The sequence below is a fragment of the Ursus arctos genome, unplaced genomic scaffold, assembly GCF_023065955.2.
Source record: "Ursus arctos isolate Adak ecotype North America unplaced genomic scaffold, UrsArc2.0 scaffold_5, whole genome shotgun sequence".
In the NCBI taxonomy this organism is placed as follows: Eukaryota; Metazoa; Chordata; class Mammalia; order Carnivora; family Ursidae; genus Ursus; species Ursus arctos.
In genome coordinates this window covers 65,891,078-65,904,144 of record NW_026623067.1, presented here as the reverse complement: position 1 = coordinate 65,904,144, position 13,067 = coordinate 65,891,078, and the positions used below count along the sequence as shown (strand labels likewise).

At 33.8% G+C, this 13,067-nt stretch overlaps 1 protein-coding gene across 9 annotated transcripts in view; it reads right to left on the bottom strand.

The window, feature by feature from the left end:
• The window catches only part of XRCC4 (X-ray repair cross complementing 4), a 270,818-nt gene that overhangs the window by 245,591 nt on the left and 12,160 nt on the right, over positions 1–13,067 (bottom strand). For all 9 annotated transcript variants that reach the window (XM_057307398.1, XM_044384061.2, XM_048221136.2 and 6 more), the window contains one exon: positions 6,514–6,689. In XM_057307398.1, coding sequence (XP_057163381.1) covers positions 6,514–6,689 — 176 coding nt within the window. The remainder of the gene's footprint in view (positions 1–6,513; positions 6,690–13,067) is intronic.

Sequence of the window (13,067 nt, the reverse complement as noted above, 5' to 3'; positions counted from 1 at the left end):
GAAAAATATCTGGAAAAAATTAGAACTAAATTACAAACTTCCAAATAATACATAAGTGAAAAATGAAATCAAAAGGGAAATTAGAAAGTACTTTGTTAAACTAAATTAAAAAAAACAAAACAAAACAAAACATGAGATACCAAAATTTGTGAAATGCTGTTAAAGCAGCACTTGGAAGAAAAGTTGGATCCTAAAATGCCTATATTAATAAAAAGAAAGGTCTCAAATCAATGACCTAAGCTTCCATTTCAGAATGATAAACTGATAAAAGATTTACAAAACCTACACTTCGAAAACTCTAAACAGCTGCTGAGTGATTAAGGAATATTAAATCAGTATTTCCCAACTTTGGTACTAATGATGTTTTGGGTCAGAGACTTCTTTGTTGTAGAAAGCCTGTTCCTGTGCACCGCAGGGTGTCTAGCAGCATCTCTAAGGATGCCAGTCACAGCTGCTAACTGTAAAAATCAAAAATGTTTCCAGATATTGCCAAATGTCCCTGGTAGAGCAAAATCTCCCCTGGTTGAGACCACTGACTAAATAAATGGAGAGACAGATCTTGTTCATAAGACAGAAGACTCAATATTGTTAAGATGTCAAGTCTGTCGATTCAAAGCATTCCAAATCAAGACTTCAAAAAAGTTAATGGTAGATATGATGAATTGATTATAAATCTCACAAGAAAATCTGAAGTATACAAAAAATCCAAAACAACTTTGAAAAAGAACAAAGTTGAAGGACTTATACTACCTGATTTCAAAATTTATTATAAACCTAAGTATTCAAAACAGTTTGGGGTTGGGACAGAGCTTTACTCATAGGAAACCAGAACTGGCAACCATCCATCTATCCACCAGAATGTGAATGTGGTATATTTGTACCATGGAACACTACTCAGCAATCAAAAAAAATGAATTGCTGATACATAACACATTTTGATGAAGCTCAAAAATATTATACTATATAAAGTTACACGTGAGAGTACATACTGTATGGTTCCATTTATATGAAATTCTAAAACAGGCAAAGCTAATCTATAGTGACAGAGAACAGTTCAGTGGTTGCCTGGGGCTTTGGAGGGTGGGCAGTGTTGGGGGAGGAAAGGCAGTAAGACTGACTGAAAAGAGGCATGAAGGGATTCTCTGGAGTAATGAAACCTGTATTTAACACAGGATACATTTTATCACATGTACATTACACATTACACCTCAACAAATTAAAAAAAAATTGTTTTGGATTTTTAGGACAGTGGCCTAGATTCTATCCTATCTAACTTACCACCTCTGCTTTCCTTAAGAACTTGCTTAGGCCTTCAGCCTCTGTTCCTCACATATAAACAGTGACAATGCCAGGTCCACAGGGTGAAGTGAAAGTACATGTTAAAGGAGATTAACTGAAAAGTAAGAAGCAAATACTCGTATTATTAACACTCAAAAGTCCTTCTAGAGCATGGTTTTTACATGTTATTTTCTACTTCTGTCTTTCTTTCCTGCACTATCATGGAGTAACTGAAAAAACTAAAATATAATCACTTTGAAATGTTCTTTTAAAAGAAGAAAACATTTTAAATCAAAGCTGAGCAATATGAAGCAAGCAAAAGCAAAAGTTCTCAAAGATTAAATAGTATAGCTAAAAATTAATAATTTTCTTAAAGTAAAAATTCTAATGTCTTTTCTATGGCTTAACTAGAGAGTATATACTTTGAGCAGGATTTCTGTACCACTTACATTACTGATTTAGTTCCCACATTCCAAAGAGGTCAGGAAATTATATAAAAATGGCAGATGTATACAAATATTTCTATTACAGAAATAAAAATACTATTTTTTTTCAGGCATTCAAACAACACATTTGCAACCCATACTCCCACAAACCTGAAAGCCATTGCTATTTTTGACAAAGTCTTTCGCAAAGTATCATAATAAATGCTCAAATTCTGATACTTCATCTGGAAATACCCATTTGAATTCAAAGTCCCCAAACTACAGGGACACATGGTAATAATAAAGGATTTTGGACTAGTGTTTTTACAAACAACTTTGGCTGCTTTTGGCTAACTTATTTGACCTCATTTTTATATATCTGAGAATGAAAATTAAATTACTGTAGGGAAGTTGTTTGAATTTGGAATGCATTTTTTTACTTAAAAAGTTACAATATATAGCAAGATACAAACTAGCCTGTTCCTCACTATATATTGCAACATTTTTTTTATTTTTTATAATATTTTTTTATTATATTATGTTAGTCACCATACAGTACACCCCTGGTTTTTGATGCAAAGTTCGATGATTCAGTAGTTGCGTATAACACCCCGTGCACCATGCAATACGTGCCCTCCTTACTACCCATCACCAGCCTATCCCATTCCCCCACCCCCCTCCCCTCTGAAGCCCTCAGTTTGTTTCTCAGAGTCCATAGTCTCTCATGCTTCATTCCCCCTTCTGATTACCCCCCTTTCTTTATCCCTTTCTTCTCCTACCGATCTTCCTAGTTCTTATGTTCCATAGATGAGAAAAACCATATGATAATTGTCTTTCAACATATAATAACTGTCTTGCAACATTTTTGGAACTAAAATATGACAAAACAATTATTTGTAAGGAAAATACTACAGAAACACCCCTGTAACAATAAAAGTGAACCCTTCTAAATGACGTTTCAATCTCTCTTAAATGTTATCATGCAGAGATTGCTAGTTGTCCTTCAGTATCTCTCCTTCCCCTTTTACACAGTAATGGATGTTTCTGGGCACAGGATACAGCTTAAGATTCCCCTGCAGCTAGGTGAAGCTTTGTGACTTAATGCTGGACAATGGGATGTAAGCAAAAGTAATGTATGCAATTTTAGGTGATGCCCTTAAAGAAAATGTGCATGCTCTTTATCTTCTCCTTAACTCAGTCCTCTTGCCCAAAAGGTGAACATACGGTGAAGCTAAAGCTAGAGCAGTCTTCTTGGATCGTGAGATAAAAACTGCCTGTTAAAAATGGCAAAGCAACATGATTAGGGAAGCCTGGGCCTCCAACATCATAAAACCATCATACTAACCCAAGACTGCCTATTTGGATTTTTAAATCAGAAAAATTGGCCTCTGTCGTACTTAAGTTGTCAAATATTCAGCCTAAACTGTATCCCAGTTTCTCATGGAAGGGGCAAGGGAGACAAAGGAAAAGGAAATGAAAATAGACTTTATTTTTTTTTTAAGATTTTATTTATTTATGAAAATAGACTTTAATTCTAACAGAGGCCTGTAGCCAATTCTCGTGTGTGTGTGTGTGTAGGTGTGTGTTTATGTGTGTGTGTATCATGTTTATTTTTCTTCAAAACTCATAGATTTCCTTCATTTGGGCTACTTTTAGAAATATAAGACTAGTATGTTAAATGACCTGGAATGAACCCAAGAAATCACTTTAAAACTCGAGAGATGAGAAAACAGAGGTATGAGCAAGCAAATAATGAGCCCAAGGTTATGCTTTTCCAAAAATTATTAGGTGTTTTTTTTTTTGGCTCATAAATAATTTTTTTCTGAAGAAACAGATCAAGTTATAAAAGCAAAAAAGGAAACCATTATTAGAATGTATTGTTTGCATGACAAAGAATACACTGCAAAATCAGTATGAGTTGTGAATGGCAGAGAAAAAGTAGTGACACAAACTGTATGAATAATCTCCTGAATGGCGCTACTTACAGCAGAGACATAATGAATTCTAAATGCTTGCACCAGAGTATGTTTTCATCTAGAATAATGAGAGCACTGGTGATGGGGCAGGAAGGGTCCCAGAGGTTTGCCCCATATGAAAAAAAAGAGTTAATGTCTTGCTGGTCATTCCTTATTCCAATGAGAATTAAGCTACAATAAAAAAAAAAAACAAACCTATGTCGTCTATAAAGAAAAACTAATTAGAGTATAAATGAATTGTTGGGTGTTATGAGCTCAAAAGCAATCTCATGAAAATTATGTACAGGCTCCCTCCAAAAAATGTGTAACATATACCTTATGCATTAAGTATTTCATTGCTTTGGATAGACACTCTAATAAAACATAAGGTCGTATTTCTAAAAACCCAGGTCTTTTTGAGTACAAAAATCAGTAGTTAATTCCTTTAAAAAAGTTTTTTTTTTTTTTTTTTAAGTAAGTTCTACGCCCAACGTGGGGCTTGAACTCACAACCCAAGATCAAGAATCACATGTTCGGCCAGCTGGATGCCTCTATTAACTTTATATAAATTCCAAGTAAGTCTTATATGACCTGAATACTCGAAATGTTCCAATTATACAGTGATCTCCAATGCAGAATTAAAAACCTAAAACTTCTTGAAATGATGGCAACAAATGCCTAAAAACCATGATTCTGAGAGGTATGAATCTGGTAGTAAACGTACATAGGACTCATAGAAAATTCTTTGCCATGGCCGGGTAACCTCATGTCAACAAACAACAGAATTCACTACAACTTTCTGAATTGAATCTATGTTCATTCTTCCCTTTTTTTCTAAGTACAAGAGGTCATTTTTGGCAACAATCAGATGTCTGTGTCATCAAGGAAAAGATTACAAATTCCTTTTAAATTTTTAGGTCATCCAAAGCACTATAAGCCTTAAAAGCATTCTGCCATGTTTCCAATTGTCTGCATATTTTTGCCAGCAGATGAATTTGCAAGATATTGTCACTCTGAAATTCAATCTGCAGAAGCACATCCTGAGGCACTGGAAGACTCCCACAGCAGTTTGGCCAAATGAACTTGTGATTTTCATCTGCACCCATAAGACTGACTACAGCACCACAAAGTGAAAGTTTTCTTTCATTCAAATATCCAAAAATACCCCTCAAGTAAGTCACGTCATGAATGAACTCGTCCAACTGTCCTGAGAATAGCATTTCTTTCTCTCACAAGCAAATGTAATAGATGATAAACAAGGAGGGAGCTATCTAAACTGCAGTGTAGTGCTTTAAGACATATCCTTGAAGGAACCACTGCACTTCTGCATTACTGGGGATCTCTTATTCTGTTTCCTTCTTGAGAAAGCCTGTTGAACAGGTAGCGAGTAGTTCGTGATTCTGACTCAATAAAGTTATGTTCGGGGTGGTAAGCAAGTATCTTTTCGGATAATTGTCAGTTTTCAATGCTGATTCATGCCAAGCCAATTGTAAAAGACGTAGGTCATGAATACTTGAAGTTCTTTCTTCACAAAAGCAGCAAAATCAGATGTACTGCCAAACATGGTAAGTACTCATCCAACCCCGAGGCAGCAAACCCCCTGTCAGTCATTACATACAAATGCTTATTGAATGGGAAATGGTGTAACTCCCAATTTGACAATGATCTGCTTCGAAATATTAAAAGAAACACTCAGCAGTTTTAGAGTACATAACATCATCTGATTGTGCTTCGGCCATAGGAAAGAACGCTTTGTGATAAATAACCAAATTTCAGCAGCCAGTTCAAACCTTTCTTAACCCGTTCTAAATTATCATTTTAAGGACCTTGGCATATTGAAACTTACATAAATTGGCAGGTAAGTGGAAAAAGTATGTATCCTCTAAACAGAAATAATTACTGAAACCAGTCTCTCTGTATTATTCTCTATAGGTTAACATACATTTCAAAATAATGATTCCATCTGTTGCTTTACGTGTTTCTCTAATTGGTGAAATCCCTTTAATCATTCTGAATTAAAGAGTCATTTTCAAGGAATTTTTTAAACTCAATTTAGTTCCAGCACAAATTGTCAATGACTGTCTCTAACCTTAATGTGCTAAAGATTTCCCTCCCTTTCCTCTACTAAAGACCTCATATCAGAATATAAACCACTGGCAAAAACAAATAATTCAATCTCTAATTATCCCATAAACTTGGTTAAAATATACAAACAGTACATTTTGATAAATATTTTTGATACATAAACCACCCACCTTGATCTGAATTGGTATCAGAACTGAACAGGACAAGTAGCAGATATCCTTGTCTGTAAAAACCTGAGTTGAATGTTATTTCTATTTTAGTATTTCTAGGTCTGATATATAAATAAAATACCTTAATGCCTAATGATATGTCTTACTACACTTAACTATCTCATTCTATAATTCTGAATACATTCTAATAAAGTAGAGAATGAGTTATAATTATTAAGTACTCAATGGTAAATATATTATCTTCTTTCTTAAAATCAGTATTTCCCAAAACTTATTAAAATAAACCCTGTCTCATGGCCTGAAGTTTCTGACCCCACTTGGCAGAACTGCTCATTCATGTAATTACCTCTATAATACTTATTTTTAAAGCATTAAAAACTAAATACATTTTCTAATAATTACTTTTCACAATTAATTAGTATGAAGCATTTAATGACTGTAACGTTGAATGAAGAAGCATTCTTCCAACTTGAAAACCTAGTACTTTTAACACTTCTATTTCCCAGATAGTCTGGGAATAAGAAGCTAGTTATTTAGATAATTCCTCAATAAGTGCCCTGACATTTTACCACTTACATTATTATGGACCATGTTACTTACTGAAACATCTTTCAAGTTTTTCTCAAAGGAGAAATTACAAGACTCTCTGGAAAAATCAAATTTGTATGCATCAGCTGGTCCTCCTCCTGATATCAATGCTTTTCTCAGTTCATCAACATATTTCTCTTTTTCCAATGCCATGTCATCAGCTTCTTGGGAAATCTCTGACTCAGAAACTATGGGAAACATTAATAAAAAATTTTGAAATGAAAAATAAATTTCTAAACATGAGTATATATTTATTTACCTGTTGCTACTAATTTATCACTTTTGTAACAGAAATTTAAACAAAAGGTAAAACCAATCCCTATACCACACATTTTTAAGTCAAATTATACCTTTTAACTGAACTAGCAATTTTTGAGAAACACATTAATTTAGTCTCAAATCTCATCTGAAAAACATTAGACTCCTTGCATCATTTTTCTCTGCCCTCGGATGAAACACATGCATTGTAAATTACTAGAAAAACTACCATCTTATATACGTGCTCCTAGGTCAAAGCCAGATAAATTATTTCTTATAATGATTAATAAGTTCAGTATTTTAAAACGTCTTTCTTCCTTGCCTCAATTTATTAAAGAGATTAAATAGTCTATAGTCTACTTCTCATTCACATGTGCTGAGTCGAATTAAAGTAAAAATGGAGTTCATTCTTCTCATCTCATTATGTGCCAAAAAATAAAGAAGGAGGATGAAGGTAGGTGATGAGGAACAAAAGAGAAGGGAATTAATATTTATTGAGTGTCGCCTGTTTGACACACATTATATTACAGATCTGACTTCCAGTTCTCTCATCTAGGTATACTGAAAGCTGATGCTTTACTCATCTACAGAGATTTTTACTTCAACAATTATATTCTCAATTCTAGATAGATACTCTTTCTTTTTCATAATATCCTGTTCTTGCCACACCCTTCCTTTAAATATTTGAAGGCTTTAAACATATATAAGATCTCTTTCAGATCAGTCTTTATGCATGGTTCCTGGAGTATTAATTCCATTTCTACCGCTGACACATTCTCATTCTGTTTTTTCTCTTTCATGCTTTGCAGTGTTTGAATAAGGCTCTCCTCTAGCCAGAGTATCATCTGCTCTGGGCAATACAGCTGGCTTTGAATCAAGGTTGCTAGTTTACCTTTCTGGGAGTCGCAACAGGTTTCAACAGCTCTGGACCAGTTTTGAAAGTTAATTTCTTAACTTGGTTTTTACACTTGAAGCAAAGAGTTCAACCTTAAATCCCTCATCCCTCATCCATACATAACACAGACTTAGGGTTCTGATTTTTGTCCAGACTTTTATCCACTCATAGCTCTTAGTGTCTAGTTTGATTTTATGCTGCATCTTCAAACCAGAGAGCAGTCTTTTGTTTTTGTTTTGACTTTTTTTTTTTTTTAAAGATTTTTTTAATTTATTTGACAGAGATAGAGACAGCCAGCGAGAGAGGGAACACAAGCAGGGGGAGTGGGAGAGGAAGAAGCAGGCTCACAGCGGAGGAGCCCGATGTGGGGCCCGATCCCATAACGCCAGGATCACGCCCTGAGCTGAAGGCAGACGCTTAACCGCTGTGCCACCCAGGCGCCCCTTGTTTTGACTTTTTTTAAGATGATTTCATTAACAAGATACCTTTCAGTTTCCTTTCTTTACACTGAGGGCTCAGTTCCAGTTCCTTAAGAGGCCTGCCGTCTCAACATTCTAACCCACTTAGGTACTACACAGTCATTTAGACATATATCTAGCTCAGATATATAGTTCCATGAACCTAGAGTTAAGCTTTAGTTCCCATTAACCACTTTGGTTTTCAGATACCTTTTCACAGATGGCACCTGGGGAGTTCCCTTTCTTACATTCAAAAGCTGCAATGGGTCTGTTTGCTTTTAAAATTACAAGACTTAATCTAACATTTGTTTGGAATGTGTGCATGTGGTTGGGTGGTTTCCTGTGTCAATTCAGGCTAGTACAATGATGAAAGTCTCATGTGGTTCTATACTTTTATGTGTAAAGGTTACATTTATCTATTTTATTCCTTATAATACTCAAAGATGTTTCAAATGATAAAATTGATGCTCAGATCAAGTAAACGGTCTACGGTCATGGAGTAGATTAAGTGGTCAAACTCGGATTCATACTTATGGTCTCTTGGTTGGTTGGTTTTGTGGTGAGGCAAATATGGGACACTGGAAAAACTATTTCCTTCCATGGCATTAAAAAAACACATTAGTAGGACATACTACAGAAATCAATGAAAGCTTGACTAAAGAATCCCTAAAAATATAACACAGATTTTCATACCTTTGGTCTGTGTGCTGTCAAGTATGCCTGGAAGCACCATGACAGGCAAAGAGGAAGAGAATTTTGAAACATATCCATATATTTTTCATTATTCAATTTTGGTCATTTCTGATAGTAATATGAATCTCAACACAGATGTCAAAAAGAGGTAAGAAGAAAAACTTTTATGTTCTTTATGTGATTTTACAGCTTCTAAAATCCTTTCATATATTTTCTCTGTCTCTGAAGCAGATGCATATTTAAGATGCTCACCACTATCAAATCTATTTATCAAATCTATTATCTTTCAGTTACCCTATTAGCCCTTCTAAAAAAAAAAAAAAAGAAAAGAAACAAACAAAAACAAAAATAAGAAAACTAATGCTTCCTAGTTAAGGAATAATTTTGTATTTTGTGTTGGGTAATTTTGAAGAGTTATAAATACCTAAGAAGAGAAAATATTTCACAGAGAAATAGGAAATAAATCTGTAGAACCATGTTTAATCCAACTACAGAAAACACAAAAGAGGGCGCCTGGGTTGGTTCAGTGGGTTAAGCATCTGCCTTTGGCTCAGGTCATGATTCTGGGGATCTGGGATCAAGCCCTGAGTTTGGCTCCCTGCTTAGTGGGGAGTCTGTTTCTCCCTCTCCTTGCTACTCATGCTCTCTCTCAAATAAATAAATAAAATCTTTTAAAAAAAAGAAAGAATGAATGAAAACACACAAGAAATAAAGTATGCCTATTGAAAAAACATCCCTTGAAAAGCATTCTATATGACATTAAAACGAAAAGATACATATCTGAAAATATTTTATAGAATTTATTGGTTCGATTCACTTATTTAAAACAATGCTTACTCAGCACGTACTATGTGCTAGGTACTATTCTAGGCACCAAGGATACAAAAGTTTAAGACAGAAATTCCAGCCTCATGCAGCCTAATTCAAGTGCTGACATCTTAGATATTCTCTTACGTTACCCCATCTGTGAACGCTGTTCTATTATTATGGAATATTTCATTTTTGAGAGAGAAAAAAAACATGAAAAAAATTTTTCTGTTTATACTTCCCCTTTAAAAACTGTGAGAAAAAAATTAAGAAAAAAAATTTACTAGAATATTTCCATTAACAGTAAATGTGAAATTTTTACTGTCTATTTAGAACTTCAGTCCTAGAAAAACAACTTGGTCACCAGTTTTGAATTTTGTGCTAAGAACATCTGGAAGAAGCACAGCTGTAAGCATTCACTGCTCCAAAAACTTTGGTGACCAGAAATAAAAAGCCATGGAAATAATAAAATTCAGCAAGGATACAGCTGAACCACATAATAATAGCATAAAAAGTGAGCAGGCCAACATGACCAAAACCAAGGAATTATTCTCAGACACATAGGATCCAAGAAAGCATCATTTTAACACTATTTGTGGGTAGATGAAGATGTAAGTAAGGAAAGAAGATTTTTTTCTTTTGGGTCTTTATGGATAATGAACGGAAGACTGTGCATAGCCTAAGTTCGTGTTGGTGCTTTGAAGACAGCCTTATCATCCCATTAGAGATCTTGTTGGTATCACATCATGGACCTCCTTTATTGCATTTATTAAAAATCCTTTTTCCCCTGAACTCTGTCACATAATCTCCATATAGGTCACCAAATATCAATGTTTAGAACAAATATAAATGAATATAATTACTTGATAATAAATTTATTGATAAAGTATACTTTTCAATGAACTACTCCAGAGATGGGTGATACAAGATTCTTACTGCTGACTGATAAAACTTATAAAGGTCACATAACAGTCATCAATCCTTAACCTACTTTGTGACTTAACTCTGTGATACAATTCTCTATAATGTTGAAGTGATGATAGACCACATGATAATTAGACCTCAAAACATTCATTAGATAAAACATTACTAATGGAAAAGAAATCAGTGAATTTAGTGTGTGGGAGATTAAAAGGAACCCCACATCCTTTTAATTTTACTCAAATGAAAAGAGAAAAAAAAATTATCCAAATTGAAGGTTGCAGCAATCAAAAAGTTGTACAAAAAAACAGGATGAGGTATAGGAAGGAAATCCATTTTCATTTTTCAATTATGTAATTGTTTCAATGTTCTTAATCATGTTATTGTCTATCTATAAAGTGCCAAACCAAATCATACTCATGTAGTAAGCCTCAACTAACCATGGAAACAATGTTATATTATTTGGTTTGATATTTTGTCCCTGAAATTTATACAAGAAAATAGAAATGAATAATGAAAGATATATAAAGCATTTGTGAAATTCAAAACTTTAGTATCTTTGAAAATAAAACAACCATATATGGTACACTATAAAATTTTCTGTTTGAAAGCCTGGTTAGTAAGCAAGCCAAATTTTAATAATACAACAAAGGATATGAAAGTCTTCTATCACATTTTTCTCACACTATTCAGTAGCTAAAAAACAAATGGCAAAGCATACTATATTTCTGACCAATGCCAACAAGAAATAAATATGACACTGGAGTTCTAATTCTAAAATAAATGGTTCACTTTCTTTTTTCCTAGGATGTTTTATATATTTGAGGCATCCTTTCAAAGAATATCTGTTGAGCATATAGGTCCCAGGCACTGGTCTAGACACTTATAAAAAATGAGTGACAGACAAATCAGATGCATTCCTTGCTCCTAACGAATCTAGGAAAACAATATTGATAATAATAATATTAAGAACCACTGCCAGCACATTTTTTATGACATACACAAATTGTTCCATAAATGTAAATTCAGCTTAAATTTCTGGTTAAATCAAGATTTAAGAGTTAATCAGTATATTCTTTTATTCCCAATCCTTAATGATAAAAAAAAAAATTTAAACAACATATTATTGTTCTTTGCTTTGGTGAATGAGGTTTACTAACTTAGAATGTAATATTTTCTTTGGTAATTAAGGCTCTTAAAGTATCTCAGGGTCATCTGTCTAATCATAATTCATTATACACAATAAGCCATTTGTCAGTCGGGAACATCTAAGTTATAAGTAACAGTATTCCTTACATACGAGCAACCACTTCACTTAGGACCTGCCTCCTGGGCTGTTCGGTTGAAACTGCTCTTCTCTCCAGCCAATGGCATTAACCTACTGCCATTATCTTCAGCCCTGTGCACCCCCCCTTCCAAAACAGAGCTATTGCCACCTGGGTACACTAGCATACACAGAGCTAACCTGAAAAATTCTCTTCCACTCCTACATGGCAACAACCAAGCAAAAACTGTTTTCTCTTACACAGAAGTTTACAGCTTTAATAGATACCACAATAGGTACTGCAAACATTTTCCTTGAAATTACTTTACTTTATTAATACTTACATCAGCATTCCTTGCTCTCTGTCATAAAAGAAGAGTTTTTTTAAAAAACCCTGCAAGTTTAAATTCAGTTTGACTGTACTGTGTAACAGCATTTGTAACATCCAAGAAAGAAACAAAACTTCACCATGTAATTTTAAAAGATATAATAATTACAGTAACAAGTTTTAGGGAAAGATTTCTAAATTAATAGAATATATAAATGGTATGTAAATTCACATGAGAGAATTATTTTGCCTAAAACATTATTTATAACATAACTCTAGAAATGACTGTTGCATAACTGTAGAAATAGTTTTTCAAATCTTTGTAGAAATAGTTTCTCAAATCTTTGAAAAAATACTTTAGAAGAGTATGGAAACTTCACTATATGAGCAAAACATAATTCTATATATTTTCACTTTATACCTGCCATGTTCCATAAATAATTTCAGGGCCATTAGACTTTTTAAAAGATCACTGCCGAAGACGCAAAAAATTTAGTCTATTTCATGAAATAATAGCCAAAATCCCACATGAGGGTTTGAACCTTGGTTTATAAAATCTCTAGTACCGTTTTGTTTTTGCTACAAATGTAATACCTGTTCACTAGAAAATAATTCAAACAATATAAGTGTATAAAATAAAAAGAAAATCACCAGTACCGCACTCCACCAAGCTAACACAATCCCTTGGCCCAGCCAACCCACCTCCTTATGCCTCCCAATATTTCCCTGGGGTCCTGAAAAAAAATACATGTATAAAGTACTATTTATGTTTTGTATAAAGAGATCATTTAAAAACCCTGACCAACCCCAAGTACTAAGACTCAACTAGTAACCAGAATTTGCTGGGGCGCATGCTTCTTTCTCTATCCTTCTATTAATTATAGAAACTGGCATTAAATATTATAAATCTATGTGTAAATTAGACAGCAGTAACAAGTACAG